The sequence below is a fragment of the Archocentrus centrarchus genome, chromosome 20, assembly GCF_007364275.1.
Source record: "Archocentrus centrarchus isolate MPI-CPG fArcCen1 chromosome 20, fArcCen1, whole genome shotgun sequence".
NCBI lineage: Eukaryota > Metazoa > Chordata > Actinopteri > Cichliformes > Cichlidae > Archocentrus > Archocentrus centrarchus.
Genome location: NC_044365.1, coordinates 2,018,377 through 2,042,519, shown reverse-complemented (window position 1 = coordinate 2,042,519; position 24,143 = coordinate 2,018,377). Strand labels below are relative to the sequence as shown.

The window sequence follows — 24,143 nt, the reverse complement described above, 5'->3', positions numbered from 1 at the left end:
GGCTCACCGGGAGCTCTGCAGGATTTTCCTCTTCGGCGTGGCTGCTTTAAGGAAAACTAAGTGGTCCTCTGCTCCGTCTCTTTACTCTTTCTTGTCAGACACAGTTTGTATTATGCTCAAATTTTAATACATCTCCAGAAATCTAAACATTAACTTGAGCCAGGTTCGAACTTTAGAGGATTTTACAGAAGATATTTTTATCACTTGCAGTTTTTAATACCAACACAGGCAGAATGTTTCTGTTCAGCATCTTTTCAGACTGAATGACACGCGAACAGGCACGAATCAAACTGGAGGGGCTGCTGGATGTAAATGTTACTGAAGTGAAGATCTGAGGTGCAGCGAACGAGGAAAAAACAGCCTTCAGAGACACGATCTGCAGATTTTCATACATTTTTATTGGAAAGTAATATTTACAGGTAATCTGAACAGACAGGAATCACCTTGAACGCCCCCTGCTGATTACTGACACCAACTGCTTAAATGATTTTAAATATGCAAATGAGGCTTTATCTCTTTTAACAAGCAGTCATTTGCATAAATGTCCAATAAGAAAAATAAAGAGCTTGTTGGCTGTAAAAGAAAAATCAAATCTCCAAACTCCGCCTGCCTGTCGTCTCAACTTAAAACGACTTCTGGAAGACTGAACTTTGAAACTGATCCAGGTGCAGATCACATGACTGCACCTGAACACACCTGCCCGTGGTTTGGACCTGATCCTGGATCAGTCTGATGCTTCTGAGCTCTCTCTGCATATATAAATATATATTAATGTGTTTGTCTTTATAGAGGTTTATAATATTTCTGTACAAACAGAGCCTGACCGCAGCAGACGTGAATCACATGACCACATTAAAAACGAAATCTGTGAAGGGAGACGACAAAAACAAGAAAACACAAGCAATAGAATCAGCTGCTTTGTGACACACACTTCCATGATCCAGACTTCCTCGAGAAATGAAGTTCCCACAGACGGAGCTCACACAAAATGAGTGTCGCCTCAGTCACATCACAAAATACACTTTATGTACCAACATGAATCAATTTAGTCTCGGCTTTATTTATTCGGGGGAAAGTGAGCCTGATTTCACTCACACGTTATCACCCTGAAGGCAGCACCAGTGGGCTGCTGAGGCACTGATGTTCAGACAAATGTCGCTCTGAGACTGAAACTAACTCTCTGGTTTCTGAGTGGAAGTTTTATTCTGACAGACATCAGACATGATGATGTCCTGAGCAGGAAGACGAGGTCACCCTGCATCTACAAATTCAGATTCTAATGACTTCATTTAAATGTCTTAGAGTCTGTTCCCAGGTCAGTAGTTTTCTACTTTGATTCTTCTAGAGTGGCTTTGCATGATTCACAGATCAAAATAATCCTTATTTACCTTACACGCCATTAATAGAGCTTCACGCTCTGGGTAAAATGACCCATTACAGCTCCTCTAAGTCCCTAAAATCTCACATTCTTCTGATTGGGCAGTTTCAGGAAGCCAGTATAGTAACCAGTGCAACAGTGTTTGTAGCTCATGAAGCTTGTGAAGCATTCAGAGCTTTTCCACAATGTCTGAAACATGAGTCATGTTTCATCTGAACATCAGAGACTGTGACCTTACTTACATACCAGAAAACAAGCGAAAGCAGAATCGGTCCACTTTGAGTGATTGTGATGTCACAGTGTCACAACAAATATGCAGTGTCAGCGCCCCCTGCAGGCTGCAGTGGTCAAAAAGGTCAAAACATCAGCCCATCAGCAGTTTTATATCTGTGCACAAAAACGTTATCTGTGTTGTTCTGTCCGAAATAAGCTCAGCTGGACATCTACATCAGCAACACGTTGGACCGAGGAGCATCTGAAAGACAACAAGATGGATTCTGGTACAAAGTTCAGAGCTTTTTGTTAGTTTAGAGACAACAAAGTGAGACTCAGAGTGAGCCTGAAATATTTGTTGTGTGATCAGATCGTTACAGCAGGTCCACAAACATGCAGAGTGACCGAAAACCTCTGGGTGGCGCTGTCACTGATGTTTGGATGAGAACATTCAGACCAGTACGAGGACGAAAGGTGAGCAGACTCAGTCTTTATCTGCAATCGGGACACCAGCTTCAGGATCTCCATCAGCACTGCTACGAGCTGGAAGAAGGTTGGCTAGCTATACCGTCTTCTCCTCTCAGATAAAATAACTTTTCTCTGGAGTAAATTTATCAAAGTAAAACCACTGCAAACTTTATCTTCAGTGATCGCTAACTGCCGCTGTGCTTCACATTCTCCATGTGCTTGATGACATTGAGCTAGCCCGCTAACAGGCTAGTAGCGTTATAGGTGAAAACTGAAGAGGGCAAAAAAACTAGCAGGCTAACAGGCTAACGGGTTAATGGGCTCTGAGCTGCCATCAGGACATGATGCCAAACACGGGGTTGTGTCGACAGATGCTCGGCCCAATCTCATCGTAGTCCTTCTTCGAGTGACACACCTGGAAAAACTCCGGCTGCAAACACACAAACACACAGTGTAAACACAGGGAGTGTTAGATTAGAGTTTTGGAGATGGAAACACTTTGGTGCAAAGGTTTTTTTTTATAAAGTCCTCTCTCACAAAATTTGGTTTGAGTGTTTCGACGTCTCAGACTGAATGAGTCAGCTGTCACAGCTGCCACAGAGCAGCCCCTGCTTCCTGCTCCTTCCTGACTCTAACGGGACCATAATTTACAAAATGAACTTCATGTTTCATTCACCAAGACCTGAAACCAGCAACTGAGACCATAAACTCAATCGGAAAGAGTTCACTGAGTCAGAGATCAGGCGAGCAGGGGGCTCATTTACTCACAGACTTCTATCCAATCTGATGGACATTAGAAAGACCACTCAGTGCTCCACTCGGGTTTTGTTTAAGTGCTTTATGCTAAAAAGAGCCCTCAACAGAAGCAAACAAGAGTTTCAGTTACCGTGGACGCCAACATAGAGCCTCCAAACCAGACGGCGTATCGCTGCATGTGATGTGAGACGACCTGAACCTCCATCGGCTTTGGCTGCAAACACACATAAATCATTCAAATAGTGAACAAACCTGGTGGAGAGGTGTAGCTTGGGAACATAGTAAGCCAATAAAATGCAATCAGACGGTCATCCAGGTAAATGCTGCAATATAAAAGCTCTGTTCTCAGCTGCACCAGCTGTTAATGGCAACTGATTCCAGCTGGGACCATTAAGTGAAGTAACTGCTGGTCCAGTCTGTGGAGGAGCTCAGACCTCCAAACAAGGACAACGTTTATGTGAAGCTGACCCACGTTAAACATTTCTGCTTCCACTGCTCGCAGAAGTCAACAGCTGGATTGGTCTACAGATGTTTGGATGAAGGCCCACCTTTATCCGTCCTCCGCTCAGCTCTTCGCTCAGCTTCAGCCGGGCGTCCACCACCCTCTTCAGGTCCCTCTGCAGCCGCCGGCCAAAGTCTCTGAACATGGTGGATCCTCCAGAGAGCACGATGTTCTGACACACAAGATTCACACAGGTTCAGGTCAAAAGTAAGAGACGTTAAATTCAACGTAGATTTGCTTCTGCAGTTTTACCAAATCACACAGAGTTGTCCTCCACTTTAAAACACTCTTAGTTTTATGTGACGTTTTAATGTACAGTTTCTTTCCCTGCTGAAACTGAACCTTCTTCTAACAGAACCCTCTGAAGGTCTCGCAGTGTGCTCAGAAGTGATGTCTTCACTCCTGCTCAAGAGTTTTTGGAAGCACAGCTGGTCCAGGATATAGCTGGAATTGAGGTTCAGAACAGAAAGTCTGCCTCCTTGTTTGTTCTTTCTTTGGCTGAAGGTAAATCACGCAGCTCCATTTGCCACAATAAGCTCATCCTCCAGAGGTGGAGGACCACCATCTGAGAATTTCAACACAGATATTAGCTGCATGTTGCATAGATTTGGACCCTGTGATGGCCTGTCCTGGGTGTATTGTGTCTCTCATGCAGTGCCAACTGGAATAGGCTACAACCCCCACCCTGCACTGACAACCTCATACGAGTTTTTGTGTTGATTACATGGTCTTAGTTACCTTGTAGAGCGGTCTCCGCACATCGATTGGACAGCTCTGAATGACCTCATCCACGACATCAGAGATGGGCTGCATGAAGTCTGGATTAGCAAACTAGAAAACACACATTCACACGGACACACAACTATCATGTATTATTAATATCATTTAATTTTCAACATTTTCCATAAACTACAAACTACATTGTTCTAAAAAAAACACAAACTTTAACTCAGATTTTATAGTGTTTACCTTAACCATCAGCTTGACGTTGTTTTTATCTTCACCTTTACTTCTAGACCGGTTAGTGACCTTCATCACATTAAGATCTCATCTGTATGTGAGGTCATATTGAGTATTATCAGCTGCATTTTATTACCGTCTGGTGGCATTAGAACAGGCTGTAAAGCAGCCATGGGGTTCCTCAGGGTTCTATTCTTGATCCTCTACAGTTTCAGGTTGCATAAAGCTAAATTAATTTATTGCTTTTATTCATTTGTGTTCACTAGATGTAAATAGATTAAAGTGAAGAGAAAATCTAACTGGCAAAAAGTCTGCCTCGTCACCTCAGGGTGGAAGAAGATCTCAGGGCCCAGGAAGCGTTCATAACCCACATCGATGTGGAAGGCGGTCTTACTGATGGCATTGACTCCTCTGTACTGTTTGATCCACTTCCCCGGGTCAGAGTCGTACTTTGTGAACTCCTTCACGATGTCTGGACAGATGTAACAGTATCGCTCCTACACTCAGAAATACAGACAAATACACACTGAAGTACACAGAAATACCGACAGAAGTACAGAAAGAAATGGAGGACGACTTTGGTACCTTGACGGCCTTAGCGGTCTCCAGCGACTGCTCTGGGGGGATCCCCACTTCTCGGTCTCTAAGCAGCTGTTGGATGAAGAAGGTGATGTCCCGCCCTGCGATGGGGATGTGTTTTATACAGCTGCCAATCACGTAGCCCTCAGCCTGTGACAGATCAGCCAACCAATCAGTGAGCACAGAGGCTCCATTCCCTGCCCTGTCTTTTTTAGGAGTGTCTGGTTCTCACCACTGGGATGGCGTGGGTGACTCCATCTCCACTGTCAATCACAATGCCGGTCAGAGTCCTCTGTCCCACCTGCCGGGACGTCCAGGATGCCGCCAACGCCAGCACAGCCTGATGGAGAGACTCGCTTTATTTCATAGAGCAGGGGAACCTTGTACACGATGCTGGAATGTCCTGGAAGCTGTTTAAGGATATCAGTGTGTCTCACCTGTACTGCAATGTAGAGTCCAGGTATGTTGAAGGTTTCAAACATTATCTCTGCCAGGTACTCCCTGTTCTCTGGAGTGTTGAGAGGAGGCTCTGTCTGTACACACACACACACACACACACACACACACACACACACACACACACACACACACACACACACACACACACACACACACACACACACACACACACAGAGGACAGATCAGCCTGCTCTCTGATAAATGAAAGTGCTCACCTCAATAGTGGTGCAGGCCAACAGTTATGCAGGTATACAGTCATCTGTTGGTATATCGCGGTTCACTTATTGCACCGTCACTGTATCACAGATGTTTTTTTATATCTAATTATATATCTAATTCTATTTCGCTGAGTTTTCACTATATTGCGGGATTTTGCAGTATAAAGGTATTTCCAGAACACTCCATAACTATGTTCATCACTCGGACAAAGAGACAAGTCATGCCTACACCTTTAGTGGAAATAAAAGTTACAGCCGATGGCAAAGATACTCCACCACCTTCATTGCCATCAGTACTGCACAGCTATATATATATATATATATATATATATATATATATATATATATATATATATATATATATATATATATATATATATAAAATAAATACAACACCGCTACTTCATGGATTTTCACCTCTCGTGGGGGTCTCTGGAAAGTACCCCCACAATAGGTGAGGGATCACTGTAACACAAACACCGTGTGAGTGTACCATGAGGAAGCTGTGGTCTTCAGGTTCAGCTCGCAGGTACTTGAAGATAACCTGCTCCATAAACTTCTCCATCAGGTCCCAGTCTTCCACCATCCCATGACGGATCGGCCACTAAACAGCGAACCAACAGGACAGAACGGTAACAGCAGAAACCGGTCAGATTTCAGTTGTATCTCACACAGACAGAGGCCCTGCTCCGCCTCCTACCTTGGTTGCATAGTTGGGTTTGTCTATGGCTTCATCACCAATGTAGAAGTCCAGGTCATCGACTCCTCGCACAAGCCTCCTCTGGGCCTGCTCTCCCACGCTGGCCGACTCCTTGATGGCAATACCTGGAAGATGCCATTACAGAACCACAAACTGCATCACTCTGGTGTTTTCACCTGTTACACCCTAAGAAACAACTGAAGAGGTTAGGTAGAAAGTTTATTATGGCTTCTCAGGACTAACAAAATACAAATGAACGGGATTCAGAGCATCAGATTTTATAGAAGACCGATGAGGGTCAATCATTTTCATACATTTATTAACTCTCAAACTTCAAACCTCTGCAGCTGATGTCAGTGAACAAACATTGCTGTCTGGAGATTTACAGATGTGGGGACAGAGGAAATCAACCATCACAGCAGACCTGCTGTAGTGGGATATTTAAACTGACAGCATTTTATGCTGTTACAGTTTGAGACTGGATTAAACTAAAATCAGTTATTGAAGCTAAATGGCTCAGCTGGTCAAATAGCACCATCTGAAAGAGGATTTAAATCTGGTTTGTTAATCCTTTTGTATTATTAGATTTGACTGGATCACTAAAATATTGCACACAGTCAAAATTTTGAGTTATTTTCTCAAATTTTTGACTTATTAACTCAAAATTTGAGTTAGCTTTGCTCAACAGGACGCTCCATGAAGAACATCATTTCTTTGTTACCAGGAAACAGAGGGTGCAGATGCACGCACACTCAAAATCAGACAGTGACAGCATCAGAGAGCTACCAATGTGAACAAGTTGGCCTCAGGTTCTTCAGCGTTGACTGCGGTCCAGCTGAATGATCGCTGCATTCAGGTGAAATCGATGTGTTCATGTCAAACTGCTGATGCCCTCCACCTTCTGCTTCTGGATAACAAGGACATATCAAACCTTCACAGAACTTCTAAACAGGCTTCTTGCATTTGGAACCTGTTTCAAATGCAGGTTTAAATGTCTTTAGAGCCAACACAGAGCTTACACGGTGCTGTGTAAGGTAGTAAATTATGTAATCTTTGACTTGTCAAAGTGTAGTGCAAGGTGCTTGACCCAGTTGGCCATAAAATTCTCATTGATAGAGTTAAGCTGCCTCCACACTTGAAGCAATTTCCTCGACAGCCGGACGTTTGCAGACGTTCATGGCTCTGGTTGGCTAGATGACCCTCTAATACAGGGCTATTCAATTAGCGGCCCGGGGGCCACATCCGGCCCGCGAACGCCCTTTGACTGGCCCACCCCCTGACTGACCCAACATAAGCTGCAAAAACGCATTTAAATCATATTTGCTGTGACAGTTTTAAAAATTCCCGCCCTTCCTCTTGTACTTGAATGCACCACTAGCAACGCCAGCCCAGAATACTCTCCAAGTGCGACAACCGCCAAAATATATCAGTGACAGGTCAAAAACGTAAAATTGACAATGAAAATCGCCGTTTTAACCCTGCTTGGACTGATAAATGTGTTTATTTTACCCCAAAGACTGAACGCATTAAGTCAGCATTACTTTGAATATGCAGAAGAAGCTTTAATTTTATAGTTATTAAGTGTTCACTTGGTGCAGTTTCTTTTGTTGAAATATTTAATGCACTGCATCAGTTGGTCTTTCTAGTTCAACAAATGCACTTTTGCAAATACATATAAAATGTTATAGAAGACTTTACTGTTGCAAAAAGTTGTTATTATTACATTTTTTTTTTTATTAAACATATATGGTGAATAGATGCCTTGTTAAAAATATTCTGGTCAAGGTTTGGACCAAATGTTAAAATTTGCAATGCACTTGAATTATTTTGCTCATCAATAAATGATGCAGTATAAAGCCTTTATTGTGAATTCCTTTATTTATTTTTAGGACTTAGTTCAGGTGTTAGCATATTTAGAGTTAAATCTCAAGAAATAATATAAGTAGGGGTCTTCGGCCCAGTGGCATCTCAAAATTTTCAAATCTGGCCCAGAAGAAAAAGTCATTGAATAGGCCTGCTCTAATATATTTACTACAAGGTCCTATGTCAATCAGTGCTATTCTTCACTCTCATTGGGTAGTCTCTTCAGTCACTCACTTGGAAGTTGAGCCCACTTCACATCGCCAGCACTTTTTTGGCACTTGAAGTTGCCAAATATCGTTCACTTCCTTATCACCACGTCACTGCTAATTGTTTCCAGTGTGTATGTGGCTTTATATTTATTGGTTTTGACTTGAATGCTTGTAACTGGTCTCACAGTTATCTTACTGGTGGAACTGGGGCAATAATTGCAGATGGTCATTGGCCTAGTTTTCTTGAAATCACAAAAGGTGTTGCACAGGGGTCAATACTTGGTCCTTTGCTGTTCACCTTGTACATAAATAACTTGGTATCTCTGATAAGCACCAGCTCTGTTCATTACTGTGCTGATGATACAGTGGTACCCACTGTGTTTGGCGGGTACAAACCCGCCAAACACAAGATCAGCGATGTAGTGTATGCTGTTCAGTGCAGTGAAGAGTGCTCGGACCTCTACATTGGTGAAACCAAACAGCCTCTTCACAAACGAATGGCACAACATAGAAGAGCCACTTCGACAGGACAAGATTCAGCAGTACATCTGCATCTGAAGGAAAAAGGGCACTCTTTTGAGGATGCCAATGTTCACATTTTGGACAGGGAAAACAGATGGTTTGAAAGAGGAGTGAAAGAATCCATCTATGTCCACTGTGAACAACCATCATTGAACAGAGGAGGTGGATTACGTCACCAACTTTCCCCCGCTTACAGTGCTGTCCTGAGCTCCCTTCCCAGACGTCTCAACCCCCATTCACACCTTTGTTCCAGTGACCTCAATAGGCCACAGGAAACAATGGAGCGGAGTCCTAAGTTGGTTTCAACTAAAACCACTGATTAAATATGACCCACGCCCCCTTCACACCTGGGCACATGTGTTCAAGCACATGATCAATAGAGGGTCATAACCACCTCCAGGGGACTACGCCCACAGGGGTTTAAATACCTGGGTCTCTCCACCATTTGGTTGAGAACTGAAGAAGCCTTTCGGATGAGAGGTGAAACGTCTTCAAGAAACAAAAAGAAGTCCAGTCGCCTTTTTCAAGCTCCAGAGACTACTATGACCTGGATAACTGAGAATCTACACAGACATGGTACCCATTAGCACCCTTTATTGACAAATGCCTCAACTTCCATCCATTCATTTTTATTAAGCACTTTTTAAGGGGGCTGGAGGCTATCCCAGCTATCACAGAGGGAAAGTCGGAGGCTATCACAGAGCTGCCCTGAACTTAACTGACGTTTCTGGTCATTCAAAGGCACTGATTACATTTAAGCATTACTAAGACTTATTACATGCTCTTCACCAGATCCTGAACTGCCACTAGAACAGTAATAAAAAGGACCTCAATGTCTGGTTGAATGAAAAATTAAATTATAATATTCATGTCGAAGAACTGATGAAGAAGCTGAGAGCTAGGTTAGGTTTCTACTTTAGCTACAGACCCTGTCTATCAGTTGTTGCTGCGTGATGCTTACAGGACGGCATGATGAACTGCGGCTCGGTGTTTCCTGCATAGCCGATCTTTGTGTACCTGCAACCACACAGACAGAAACAACAGTGAGACATGGGGGTTCTCAACCTCTGGCTGTGGGCCCAAACGTGGGCTCTGTGGAACACAGTGGAGCCATTCCCAGCAAACAAGCTTTTCACATAAAACATTAATAAATGGTTTGTTTCAAATTAGTCACCCAACTGTGATTTTAACGTTAGTTATTTGAATTTCTTATATAATTGTTTAATGTAGAAAATGATCAGCTGATCGAGCAATAACAATAATCAATATCTACCTGTACTTTTATCTAATTATGAGTAAAAAAGTACTTCAAGTATTATTAGTATTTTTACTATAGTAAAATATCTCATACTTTCTGCACAACTGCCAGAAGCTACAATATTAGAAAACTGGTCCAAACTGGTCCTAAGCTAAAATCAAAAATTCCAAAATTAGGAATGCACAATCCAGTTTCTTCCCATTCCAATTCAGATACCATGATTTCAGGAATCTGAAAGAAATGTGGGTTTAAATATTGTGAGGAGGAGCCTGAGCAGCATCAGGCAAATATCCAAGAACCAAAAGTCAAAGAATATTAATGAACCAAAGCAGCATTTATTGCTGAACTGATCATCAACAAATATCAGATCGCTGCATCCCTCTCTAAAACCAGAGCTTACCACAGAGCTGATCTGGGACCTGCTCTGAGTGTGCAGGTCATGTTTTTGGCTGTGTGTGTGTGACGTCCGACACTAACACTAACCTTTATGTGTGTGTGTGTTTCAGATCACTGTAAAGTTTAAAATGGCCTGTAGCAGCATGCTATTTCTACACGGCCCCATGATGTCATGTTGGACCAGCGCACAGCTGAAGGAGACGGGGGGGGGGGTCTCTGCTATGAGAGCAAAGAGCCAGCAGGGCTCACGTGAAGCTGGACTTCATCGGGAGTGGGAGGTGGGGAGGGTCAGCGTGCAGCTGCTGCTCCACTTCCTGCAGCTGTCCTACATTCACACTGCAGACCAGAATAGATCACACACCGAGACTCCAGCTCCACCCCCCCCCACAGCCTGCTCCTTTACGTGAAGCTCCTGGACTTCACCTTAACCTCCGCCTAACCTGCAGCTCCAAAGGTGTCACAGCAGCTGGATGAGCAAACAGCTGGAACAACAAGCCCTGAAAATGAAGAAGCTGCTCTGACGTCCTCACAGGCACACAGAGCTCAGAGGACCGAACTCATCCCCTCACCTGTCTCTGATCACCTGTCTCTGATCACCTGTCTCTGATCACCTGTTCATTACTGCAGGTTTATCTCCATCTACCACTTGATTCCTTCACTGAGTCTCTGCCGCCTGTTTTTGATTTTGGTGAACTGTCCCTTTAAACACACACACACACACACACACACACACACACACACACACACACACACACACACACAGTGGCAGTACATGTGACGTCATGTGTTTTTGGGAGCAGCATCACGTATGTGGTGTGTGTGTGTGTGTGTGTGTGTGTGTGTGTGAGTTAGTGAGTGCGCGTGTGTCCTAACCCGGTCCCGCAGTCTATCACGCACGGGGGCAGCTGCAGGGACATGGTGCGGTCCTGCTCCGGCTCGGTCCGGCCCGCAGAGGTCGGTGGTCGGTGTTGGCTGTCGGGCGGTGGAGAGCGCAGCGCGAGGCGGAGTTTGGTGTGTGATGGAGGCAGAAATGCGGTGTGTGCGCAACGCAGCGTCCGCTCTGTGTGTGAGAGTGTGTGTGTCCGAGCAGTTCCGGGTCGGAGGGAAAGATGGAGAAAATAGAAACGCAGCTGACGCGGCCCCGGTAACCGGAGAGAGACCGGAGCCTGCGTGCTGCGTTCGCGTGTGTCAGCTGCGGCGGAAATCCCAGCTCACAGCAGCCACACGCGTAAAGATCTGCCAAATGAAACACAGAATGAGGGAACACTGGGTGGAGGAGGAGGAGGAGATTCTGATTGGGTGCCGTGGGTTTCATCCTGCTTCAAACATGTCAACAAATGCGCTCTTTGGAGTTTTAAATAAAGTTTATTGAGGATGCGCTCGGTGCGAGGAGGCAGGAGGTCCAGCAGGTGGCAGCAAACACTCACACAGCAACTTCTTCTCTCATTACTGCAGTACTACCACCAACAATACTTCAAGCTTTACTACTGATACTACAGCTACTGTGTATACTGGTATACTGGTAACATTAGAGATAGTGGCAGCACCAAAGGCACAGAGCAGCTGCAGAAACTGTGGCGCCTGTGAGGGTCCCTCTGTGGACCATGCAGAGCCTCCTGGATGGAGAACAGGTCGGGTCTTCTGGCATTAAACCTGCCAGCGATGGCGGACATGCTTCTCCCGGCAGAGGGACATGGCGCCTAGATTCTCTTGTGTCAGGGATGCACCTGTGGGGCACTTACCTGTAGTAAGGTCACCATCCAGGACCTGAAGGAGCACGTCCTGTGAATCATTTACCTCCTGATGGCGCTCCTGTGCCACAGCACAGCCCTGCAGTGGCCTCTCTGCCTTTCACTGCTCTGTTACATGTGGAGGACCAAATACCTCAGGTGTGTCTGACATCTTCTAAACTCTCACTGGTGAAGAGCCTCACCTGTGAACACCTTCAGGCTTTGATTCTGAACATCACTGACAGGTTTGTCAGTGATGTTGATGATGCTGATGATCATCACCATCATCATCAGCATCATCATCCTCATCATCACCTTCATCATCATCATCCTCATCACATCATCATCACAATCATCATTACCATCATCATCATCATCCTCATTATCGCTACAATCACATGTTAGAAAACCAACAAGCAGCAATAACGATGATGACGCTCCACGTACCAAACATTATATTAAACGTGTTTAAACGAGCACGCTCGCATGCGCGCACATCCAGCTGCAAATTGGAGTGACGTAGAAGGAGGAAGTGAGCGCTCACGCGGCGCGCCGGACCCGGGACTCAGCGGGACTACAGGAGCCTGAAAGCCTTCGTCCTCCTCCTCTTCAGCGCGCAGGACCTGTCGGGGAAACCCGGAGGGGCGTGTCCGCCGCTCTGTGCGCGTGTGTGCAGCACGTGCAGTCTGAGCAGAAACCCGGAGCACAGACCGGGACCCCGGGGCCGGACCTTCTCCTCCTCCTCCTCCGCTCCTCTCCGGCTGCTTCCCTCCTCTTATCGATTACTGCAGGAGCAGCGCGCGCCACTGCGTCGTCGTCATGCTGGATGTGTTAAGAGCGCGTCCTCGCGGCGCACCCTGGGGCTCCACGCGCTCCTCCGTCTGCCGGTAACGGATCGAAGTCAGGAGTTTGAGCCGGTTTGAACCAGAATCTCCGACTTTGAATCACTTTGGACGAAGTTTCAAACGCTGATGTCACAGCAGAGCTGATCAGCTATCTAGTGATCATCAGTACTTCAGTGATTGAGCTCAGCAGCGGGATTAAATTGCCAGATTATCACCTGTAACAGCTGACCTGCTGACGTCATCAGGTGTTCCACTGGACGGTGAGGAGGATGACGCCTTATCTGCAATAAGCGGCGTGTGGCGGTGACCGACGGTGGCCTGCAGGGGGCGATGGCCGCCGCCTACAGCAGTCGGGACATTGTGGAAGACTACCTGCATTACAAGCTGCTCTGCAGGGGCGTGGCCTGGCCTTCGGCGCCGCCTCCGCACAGACCGGGCCAGCGCAGGGCCAATGACGTGGGAGCGCCACGCCAAGGTGAGGAGGTGTCACTTAATTACCTGCTTCTACTCATATGTCCCAGAGTAATGACATCATCGTCTCCTCCTAGACCCCCGTGTGGCCCCGCCCCGACTGCAAAGTGTGCTGCGGAGCGCCGGCGATGAGTTGGAGCGACTTTACGGTGCCGAGCTGTCGGCCCAGGTGTCGGTGCTGCGGCTACGTGGGGATGGCGGCGATGCGGCAAGGCTGCGCAACATGACGGCTATCAGAGAGGAGCTGTTCAGGGACGGTGTCAACTGGGGACGCATCGTGACCATGATGGAGCTGGGCGGAGCTCTGAGCGCCGAGGTCGCCATGACTGGTGACACAGGTCACGTGGACGACATCGCCGGCTGGATGGAGGAGAGTCTGGACTCGCCGTTGCTCCAGCGATGGATCCAAGACAACGGAGGATGGGTAGGAGCACGATTCCTCTCCTAGTTAGTGTCCTCATCTCTTTCCTTCTGCTTCTTTGTTTCCTCATCCCCTTTGTTGTTTCCTTCTTTGTTTCCTTGTGTCCTCTCCTTTGACATTTCCCTATTTCCGTTTTTGTCTCCTTTTTTGTTTCCTTCTGTCCTCTGTTGTTGACTTGTCTCCTCCTTTGTTTCCTTCTGTCCCCTGTTGTTGACTTGTCTCCTCCTTTGTTTCCTTCTCTCCTCTGTTGTTGACTTCCCTCCTTCCTTTGTTTCCTTCTCTCCTCTGTTGTTGACTTGTCTCCTTCTTTGTTTCCTTCTCTCCTCTGTTGTTGACTTGTCTCCTCCTTTGTTTCCTTCTCTCCTCTGTTGTTGACTTGTCTTCTCCTTTGTGTCCTTCTCTCCTCTGTTGTTGACTTGTCTCCTCCTTTGTTTCCTTCTCTCCTCTGTTGCTGACTTGTCTCCTCCTTTGTTTCCTTCTCTCCTCTGTTGTTGACTTGTCTACTCCTTTGTTACCTTCTCTCCTCTGTTGTTGACTTGTCTCCTCCTTTGTTTCCTTCTCTCCTCTGTTGTTGACTTGTCTCCTCCTTTGTTTCCTTCTCTCCTCTGTTGTTGACTTGTCTCCTCCTTTGTTTCCTTCTCTCCTCTGTTGTTGACTTGTCTCCTCCTTTGTTTCCTTCTCTCTTCTGTTGTTTACTTGTCTCCTCCTTTGTTTCCTTCTCTCCTCTGTTGTTGACTTGTCTCCTCCTTTGTTTTCTTCTCTCCCTTGTTGACTTGTCTCCTCCTTTGTTTCTTTCTCTCCTCTGTTGTTGACTTGTCTCCTCCTTTGTTTCCTTCTCTCCTCTGTTGTTGACTTCTTTCCTTCCATTTGTTTCCTTCTCTCCTCTGTTGTTGACTTGTCTCCTCCTTTGTTTCCTTCTCTCCTCTGTTGTTGACTTGTCTCCTCCTTTGTTTCCTTCTCTCCTCTGTTGTTGATTTGTCTCCTCCTTTGTGTCCTTCTCTCCTCTGTTGTTGACTTGTCTCCTCCTTTGTTTCCTTCTCTCCTCTGTTGTTGACTTGTCTCCTCCTTTGTTTCCTTCTCTCCTCTGTTGTTGACTTGTCTCCTTCTTTGTTTCCTTCTCTCCTCTGTTGTTGATTTGTCTCCTCCTTTGTTTCCTTCTCTCCTCTGTTGTTGACTTGTCTTCTCCTTTGTGTCCTTCTCTCCTCTGTTGTTGACTTGTCTCCTCCTTTGTTTCCTTCTCTCCTCTGTTGTTGACTTGTCTACTCCTTTGTTTCCTTCTCTCCTCTGTTGCTGACTTGTCTCCTCCTTTGTTTCCTTCTCTCCTCTGTTGTTGACTTGTCTCCTCCTTTGTTTCCTTCTCTCCTCTGTTGTTGACTTGTCTCCTCCTTTGTTTCCTTCTCTCCTCTGTTGTTGACTTGTCTCCTCCTTTGTTTCCTTCTCTCCTCTGTTGTTGACTTGTCTCCTCCTTTGTTTTCTTCTCTCCCTTGTTGTTGACTTGTCTCCTCCTTTGTTTCCTTCTCTCCTCTGTTGTTGATTTGTCTCCTCCTTTGTTTCCTTCTCTCCTCTGTTGTTGACTTCTTTCCTTCCATTTGTTTCCTTCTCTCCTCTGTTGTTGACTTGTCTCCTCCTTTGTTTCCTTCTCTCCTCTGTTGTTGACTTGTCTCCTCCTTGTCTCCTTCTCTCCTCTGTTGTTGACTTGTCTCCTCCTTTGTTTCCTTCTCTCCTCTGTTGTTGACTTCTTTCCTTCCATTTGTTTCCTTCTCTCCTCTGTTGTTGACTTCTTTCCTTCCATTTGTTTCCTTCTCTCCTCTGTTGTTGACTTGTCTCCTCCTTTGTTTCCTTCTCTCCTCTGTTGTTGACTTGTCTCCTCCTTTGTTTTCTTCTCTCCCTTGTTGTTGACTTGTCTCCTCCTTTGTTTCCTTCTCTCCTCTGTTGTTGACTTGTCTCCTCCTTTGTTTCCTTCTCTCCTCTGTTGTTGACTTCTTTCCTTCCATTTGTTTCCTTCTCTCCTCTGTTGTTGACTTGTCTCCTCCTTTGTTTCCTTCTCTCCTCTGTTGTTGACTTGTCTCCTCCTTTGTTTCCTTCTCTCCTCTGTTGTTGACTTGTCTCCTCCTTTGTTTCCTTCTCTCCTCTGTTGTTGACTTCTTTCCTTCCATTTGTTTCCTTCTCTCCTCTGTTGTTGACTTCTTTCCTTCCATTTGTTTCCTTCTCTCCTCTGTTGTTGACTTGTCTCCTCCTTTGTTTCCTTCTCTCCTCTGTTGTTGACTTGTCTCCTCCTTTGTGTCCTTCTCTCCTCTGTTGTTGACTTGTCTCCTCCTTTGTTTCCTTCTCTCCTCTGTTGTTGACTTGTTTCCTCCTTTGTGTCCTTCTCTCCTCTGTTGTTGACTTGTCTCCTCCTTTGTTTCCTTCTCTCCTCTGTTGTTGACTTGTCTCCTCCTTTGTTTCCTTCTCTCCTCTGTTGTTGACTTGTCTCCTCCTTTGTTTCCTTCTCTCCTCTGTTGTTGACTTGTCTCCTCCTTTGTGTCCTTCTCTCCTCTGTTGTTGACTTGTCTCCTCCTTTGTGTCCTTCTCTCCTCTGATTTTCCTGGAATCCCAGGGCTCCTTGAAAGAGTTTCTTTCATCTAAACTGGTTCCTGCAGTTCAGGGTTCGTGGTTTTGGTCCCTCCTCCTCAGGGGTCCTGGAGTCTTTGGACACCTGAAGGTCTTTTAAAAGGCTTCTGGAGGCTGTTAAAAGCTTCCAGGAAGTCCAGCACAGAGTTCAGGGTTGACCCAGCAGGCTCTGATCAGGCTCCAGGGAGATGTTGATATCTTTGAGGGGTTCTTGAAAGAGTTCAGATGAATCTGCAGGGGTGAGAGAGCTGAGGAGGTCCCAGGAAACCCCCCAGGAGGGTCCCGCTCTGTTTGAATGACTGTCATGGTGAAAGAGTTCATCAGAAATCAATCAGGTAGTTTATCAATGATATGAGCAAGTGTGTTATCACTGAACGTGTCTCTGTGAGGACACAGTACGTTTCCAGGACCCTGGCCTGAGTTCCGAGACCTTCAAACAGCTCTCTCTCTCAAACACACACACACACACACACACACACACACACACACACACACACACACACACACACACACACACACACACACACAGAGTCCCTGCAGACAGAGAGAAGAGTATTTTGGTTTGAATGCAAATGATATGCAAAGTGTAGAAAATCCCTAAAACTCTGGAGGAGTGTGTGTGTGTGTGTGTGTGCGTGCGTGCGTGCGTGTGTGTGTGTGTGTGTGTGGGGATGAAACTCGTTAAACTGAAACTGAGACAGACGCCCTCAGCTCCGCTCTGCAGGCCAATGGTTTCCTGCATTTCTCTCGGTGTGAACCCTGAAGGCTCAGAGCGATGCTTCTCAGAGATGATTGGCAGATTCGTTACATGTTTATCAATTGATGGATCCAAAATCCACACGTCAACTGAAAAAGGTGTCCCTGGGGAGACCGCCAGACTTCCGTCGGAAGCCAACCAGCCTGTCTGATCCAATCCTGCTGGGTTTCCCCAAATCCTCAGCAAGCTGCTGCTGAATGTCGAGGGGGTTCGAGCATCTGACCAGGACGCCTCCTGGGTCAGGTGTTTCAGGCATGTCCTGCCAGGAGGAGGCCCCGAGGCAGACCCACAACACTGGAGAAGCTATACCTCTGGGCTGGCCTGGGAACACCTCCCTGGAGGAGCTGGAGGAGGTGTCCTGGAGAGGGAGGTCTCAGCTGAGCCTGCTACGCCCAGTACCTGGACCCTGATAAGGACTGGAACAAAGACCCTGTGTGACCTCATTAGGACTGAAGGTGTGTCAGTGTGGACACCAGCCTCAGGTGTGTGCTGTTAATAATGCGTCTCAGAGTAACAGGTGATTAAGGCGGAGCCTGGGCGGAGCCTGAGCAGAGCCTGCGGCGTGCTCTGCAGTTTCACTGCTGAGACACTAGTCGGTGGTGGAGGGTCTGGTCCATGCTCTCCCAGCAGCAGGAGAAGAGGAGCCTGGAGCTGAAGCTGCATTTGTAGGGAGGGAACGTTTGCAGTTACACACAGCGTGGCGAAAAAAGCAACACACAGTGTGTAACACATGCAGGAGGCGCAGGACCGCCCTGTTTGTCTGGTACACTGCAGGCAGGAGGCTGGATGAGTGTGTCTGTGTGTGTGGAGGTCCCACAGCAGCTTCTCCTGTGGGACCTCAGCTGTGAGCTCCTGGAAATCACTCTGAAAGAACACAGAGCGACACAGGCCCTCCCAACACTTCTAATTATACTCTCCTCTCACTGCGGTTTCCTTCAGTTATATCTACTGCCTGATAACACGACTGCGTGTGTGTGTCTGTGTGTGTGTGTGGTATTACCCAGAAATATCTTTCCAGGTAATCACTGTGGTTGAGTTTCCGCCTCAGGCTTCAGATCAGCTGACACACTGTTTCTTCAGAATCTGCTCAACCTAAATAACACACACACACACATAGATACAGACACACACACACACACACACAGATACAGACACACACACACATTTTTAGTGTTTGGTACTGATGGCAGCTGCTTTGACTTTTTTTGAGTGTAGAGAAGGTGTGTGTTTGTGTGTGTCTGTGTGTGTGTGTCTCTGTGTGTGTGTCTCTGTGTGTGTGTCTGTGTGTCTCTGTGTGTCTCTGTGTCTGTGTGTCTCTGTGTGTGTGTGTGTGTCTCTGTGTGTCTGTGTGTGTGTGTGTGTGTGTCTCTGTGTGTGTGTCTGTGTGTCTCTGTGTGTGTGTCTCTGTGTGTCTCTGTGTCTGTGTGTCTCTGTGTGTGTGTGTGTGTCTCTGTGTGTCTCTGTGTGTGTCTGTGTGTGTGTGTGCTGTTAGCTCTAAGAACACAGGCAGTGGTGAGCTGCGCTGCTTTCTCAGAATTCAGAAGTAAAATTTTCCATCGAGTCGCTCGGAGCGAAGCAGCGTGGGGTTTTCTCTCTCGACGATCGGCTGCTTGAGTTCGCCGACTGTTCTGACCCCTACGCGCACCTCTGAATGGAAAACACGCGTTCGTGCGGCGCGGTCGGCTGCCGGTTCTTCCTGCAGCTGTCGGTCCTCGGCGGTACCCTGGGCTCAGGAACCTGTGAGGGGACGAAGTATTTTACAGGGCAGAATAACTCACAGGTTCACTGATGAGCGTCTCTTCCAGTAAACTTGAGCTCAGTCCTGTCATGTGACTAATCGTTCACAGAAGCGTGACTCATTCTGACGCTCATTGCTTCACCACAGTCTCCCCGCTGTGGCCTGCCGTGACCCTGTGCCGGTCCCCTGTTGGCACTCATCAGCTTCCAGGCCTGAAAAAACAAGATAACGCTGCACAGTCTGCAGTTCCTCTGCCGTCCAGCAGAGGCAGCAGTGAGTCAGTCCCCACAGACTCCCATGTTAAACCTTTCCAGCAGACATAAACATGTTTACAGCTGATACAGAAACTGCTTCGGACTTTGTACGGGGGGAGGGGTTTCAGGGATTTCCAGGTGGGAGGAGGAGGCGGCCTGGGGCGGTCCCAGGACTCACTGGTCTGGAACCTGTTTGTGGCCTCTTGGATGAGGTGGTGAAGGTGGGAGAGTGAGGTATCTGTGTCTGTGTGATGCTCCCATACAGTCTGTGTCCAGCTTCCATTAGCTGAGAGCTTCTCATTCTGGCTCCAATAATCCAACACCTCTGCATAGCTCTGAGAAAGCACTGTCTAAAAATGACATTCAAATATTAACCTGCAGTCACATCCAAGATTCAAGACGATAAGACAGAGGAGTCTCCCTCAGTCCTTTGGACAGGACGAGTCTTTAGAAACGAGCTGTGTGTGTGTGTGTTTGGTGTTTGTCACACATGCATGTGGAGCTGCTGTGGACTGTGATGGTGGGCTCTGTGGGTCTGTCTGCAGCTGGACTCCTGCAGGAGACACAGGACTCAGTGTGCAGCTGCAGGAACCGTGTCACAGACGGGTTCTCCCCTAATCATCATATTACAGACACACACACACAGACAGCGTGCAGGGGAATAACCCAACACTCTCGGTAACACTCGACTGCTTGCACACAATATGAAGCAATGCACACGCACTTTGCATGTGTGTCTGCGTGTGTGCGCGTGTGTGTGCACGCGTCCAGGCCACAGGTCTGAGTCATGTGACCGCAGAGCCTCAAATAGGAGGTGTTGAAGTTTTCTTCCCTTTTCTTCTTGTCCACGTTGACAAGTTTGCTTACATTATTCATCGCTGACTGATCACATGATCGAACGTTGGCCCCATTTTATGACGAGGTCATCAGCTCCATCGCTGCTCACATCTGCCCTCGCCTCTCTCCGTCTGGGGGGAGGAAAAATGCCGTGAATGAGTCTATCATGCTGCACAGTTTCTCTCCAAATAAAGCCTGTTTGGGTTTTCCACTTGTTCCTGCAAAAGTTTCACAATAAAAGCCTTGTTAAGAGCGCAAATGGTTAAGCTGTCACGTGGTTTAGAGAACTTTTAATTTGAAATGGGTACAGGAAATGTTGAGTTTGTACAGAGTGTAAATCATTAAATTTAACAGAGCCATAAAGAATCAAAAGAAGTAAAATACATTATACATGTACACCTGTGCATGCACACATGTAGCTGCCCTCAGTGTGCTTCACAGACAGAACATGTCTGTGACTTATATGTGCAGAAATGCTGGATCAATAACTGCTTCCTGGTTATATACACAAGGACCTGACTGTATGTAGACAGCCTGAAAATAATGAATTACAATAGAAGTAATAAATGCATGAATCAGCTTTTCAGCATCACTCTGAGAAAGGATGTTTCTAATTTTAGAAATATTGCACAAATACAAAAAATTGGTCCTACATATTTGTTTAATACATATGCTGGTCAAAAATGATTTCTCGCAGTGTTACTGGAGGCCAAAGTAATGCCATCTACTCAGCTTTATCTATCCATGAAGCCAGATGACACACATCACTAAACTGCAGGAATGTCTTAAAGACATAAAGGCCTGGATGACCTCTAATTTCCTGCTTCTAAATTCGGATCAAACTTATTTTACTCAGCCTGTCTCAGAGTGATGCTGAAAAGCTAATTCATGCATTTATTACTTCTAGGCTGGACTATTGTAATTCATTATTATCAGGCTGTCCTAAAAGCTCCCTGAAAAGCCTTCAGCTGATCCAAAATGCTGCAGCTAGAGTACTGACAGGGACTAGAAAGAGAGAGCAGATTTCTCCCATATTGGCTTCTCTTCATTGGCTCCCTGTTAAATCTAGAATAGGATTTAAAATCCTTCTCCTCACCTACAAGGTCTGAATAATCAGGCCCCATCTTATCTCAAAGACCTCATAGTACCATATCACCCCAACAGAGCACTTCGCTCTCAGACTGCTGGCTTACTTGTGGTTCCTAGGATACTTAAGAGTAGAATGGGAGGCAGAGCCTTCAGCTTTCAGGCGCCTCTTCTGTGGAACCAGCTTCCAGCTTGGATTCAGGAGACAGACACCCTCTCTATTTTTAAGATTAGGCTTAAAACTTTCCTTTATGATCAAGCTTATAGTTAGGGCTGGATCAGGTGACCCTGAACCCTCCCTTAGTTATGCTGCTATAGGCCTAGGCTGCTGGGGGGTTCACATAATGCACTGAGTGTTTCTTTTTCATTCACCTCTTTGTCCTCTGTTTATACCCCACTCTGTATTTAATCATTAGTTATTATTAATCTCTGTCTCTCCCCCCTCAGCAGATGACCCCCCCCCCTCCCTGAGCCTGGTTCTGATGGAGGTTTCTTCCTGTTAAAGGGAGTTTTTCCTTCCCACTGTCACCAAGTGCTGCTCATAGGGGGTTGTTTTGACTGTTGGGCTTTCTCTGTATTATTGTAGGGTCTTTACCCACAGTATACTAAAGTGCTTTGCAGTGACGTTTGTTGTGAATTGGATTGGCTGTGGCTCAGGAGGTAGAGCCGGTCACCTACTAATTGGAAGGTTGGTGGTTCGGTCCTTGTTGCCAAAATATTCTTGGGCAAGATATTGAACCCCAGGTTGCTGACCGATGCGTTCATTAAAGCGTGAATGTTAGAAAGCACTTGGATGAAGTTCTTTGGTTCTTATGCTGCTGTATAAGCACCAGTCTATTTACCAGATTACACTGAACTGAAACACAAGTAGAGACAGTCACAGGGTTCTGGCTGGTAGACATGTTGTTTGCTGCCATCAAGTGGACAAACAAAGGTCCTGCAGCTTTAATCAAATAGAAAACATACAGGACCCAGACAGGAACCCTGAGGAACCCCATTTGTAATTATTGACAGGAAGTAGTTCAGCTGGTGGCCATAAGTGGGATATATGATGATATGTTGAGTTTGCACTTGAGTCCAAAAGAACTCGATGCTCTGTGACCCGTAATAAAGCACAAACTGGTCAGTAAATGTGTTTTCTGCTTCTCTCGTTTCCCAGGATGCTTTTATGGATCTGTATGAGTCCAGACCTGCAGATAGCTTCTGGGCCCTGAGCACAATGTTTGGACTGGTTGTACTGGGAGCAGCTGTGGTCATACTGGGATTCCTGTTCAGCCAGAAATAAAACTGATCCAGGTGGAAGTCTGATCCGGTCCAGCTGTGAAGCTGCAGTTCCTCCAGCGATCAGATGCTTTTGTGCTTCTGTTACACTGAAGGATGCTGACTTTGTGTGGGTGGATTTTTTTTAAAGAAGTACATTTCACCACCTCATCTGTTTTTTCAAGTTTTATATGATCTTTTTTTTTTACCCGATTAAACTTTGAGTTGAAATTTATAGTATCTTAATTATATAGTCTTGTGGCTTTCTTACACAGATCAGTATTTTTTAACTAGTTTAATGGGACTACATGGATAAAGTCTTATCTCCTTGGAAAAACACAACACAGCTGCAAAACCTGCATCATAATAAACATTTACAGAGGACCAAGGACCTTCAGCTGACCTCGACTCCTTAGTGTAAATAAGAAAGTAGGAGTTACCCCAGAGGTTTTCTTCCAGTCTTTATGCTGAGCTGGCTAAAGACACCCTGGACCTGTATCACATTCACCAAGTAAACTGTCAAAGGAGGCTCACAGGAGCCAGGAACAGCTCAGCCATAAGACAGGAACTAAGCACCGGTCACAGGACCAGAACAGAACCAGAAGGTTCAGCAGGAGAGTCAACCAACACCAGCATCTGATTGGTTCCTGATTTTGCTTCACATCAGGTGATGATCGAGGTCCAGGCCGACCAGCATTCCTACCATCAAGGACAAAGTTCTAATAGGAAGCTTGATGCTGATCATTGAAGTCTGATTTGTGTAGCAGCTTCTTTGCTGGGACCAGTGATGATGATGATGATGATGAGTTTGATCACTTGAAGCTAAGAATTGACAATAACACAAGAAACCTGTTTGGTTACGGCTCCTGCAGTCTTTAAGAAGATGATTTAAATGTAGCATTCATGGTGAAAATGGTTGTAAAGATCAGATAAACTGAACTGAAACACAAGTAGAGACAGTCACAGGGTTCTGAGGCTGCTGGCTGGTAGACATGTCATTTGCTTCCATCAAGTGGACAAACAAAGGTCCTGCAGCTTTAATCAAATAGAAAACATACAGGACCCAGACAGGAACCCTGAGGAACACCATTATTCACTGGGATGAAGATAGTTGGACCTCAGGAGGAGGCGTCCTTCACTGCTCTGTGAACGTTGATGTGGGAGTCTGGATTTCTTTTGGTCCATGGCTCTCCCTGAATAAACCTTCACAGGGCTGTGAGGGCATCTCTGTGGTTGATGGTGTTAAATTGCTGTAAGAATGTAAATGTTTGAGTTTTTATCCAGATCATATAATAAAAGTTGGATAAATGGATTTAATGACACTCTTCAGCTCTTTTGTTCTGATTCTGGACAAACTGAAGACTTTTGGAAGTGACGTCTGCTGTATGAAAACCTGAATTTCCTTTTCTGGAGCCTCATGTTTTCCAGGAGGGTTTGTGAGATCTTCAGGGTTATCCTCCAAATGTGTCCTCCAAGATGTTTCAGGTAAAATCCAGGGTGTGCTGGCAGGAGGAGAACGTGATCTGGGCCTCCTGGCCTGCAGGAGGAGGCTGCTCCAGAGGTTTGGTGCTTGGAACAGCTTCTGATCAGCTGAGCATTCGACAGCAGGTATGGAGCCCATGCAGCGGTCGCCATGGTAATGAATGGCATATG

The 24,143-nt window shown here is 46.2% G+C and overlaps 2 protein-coding genes across 4 annotated transcripts; one reads left to right on the top strand and one right to left on the bottom strand.

Annotated features, from left to right (window-relative positions):
- Positions 1–444: 444 nt before the first annotated feature.
- Positions 445–18,407, bottom strand: actr3b (actin related protein 3B). 3 transcript variants are annotated; one of them, XM_030756134.1, is made up of 12 exons: positions 18,316–18,407; positions 9,789–9,844; positions 6,234–6,358; positions 6,027–6,137; positions 5,294–5,389; positions 5,089–5,196; positions 4,863–5,006; positions 4,601–4,774; positions 4,056–4,148; positions 3,364–3,489; positions 2,946–3,029; positions 445–2,489 (listed from the first exon to the last, which is right to left on the bottom strand). In XM_030756134.1, the coding sequence occupies exons 2-12, from the start codon at positions 9,796–9,798 to the stop codon at positions 2,394–2,396; spliced, it is 1,167 nt and encodes a 388-aa protein (XP_030611994.1). In that variant the 5' UTR covers positions 9,799–9,844; positions 18,316–18,407; the 3' UTR covers positions 445–2,393. The 3 variants fall into 3 exon arrangements, with proteins under 3 accessions (XP_030611994.1, XP_030611993.1, XP_030611995.1); XM_030756133.1 differs by lacking the exon at positions 18,316–18,407 and adding an exon at positions 11,355–11,631; XM_030756135.1 differs by lacking the exons at positions 2,946–3,029; positions 3,364–3,489; positions 18,316–18,407 and adding an exon at positions 11,355–11,631.
- On the top strand, positions 12,792–23,746 carry LOC115799144 (apoptosis regulator Bcl-2-like). The gene is made up of 3 exons (XM_030756157.1): positions 12,792–13,531; positions 13,605–13,951; positions 22,390–23,746. Exons 1-3 carry the CDS (start codon positions 13,387–13,389, stop codon positions 22,513–22,515), a joined length of 618 nt encoding a protein of 205 aa, XP_030612017.1. The 5' UTR covers positions 12,792–13,386; the 3' UTR covers positions 22,516–23,746.
- Positions 23,747–24,143: the final 397 nt, after the last annotated feature.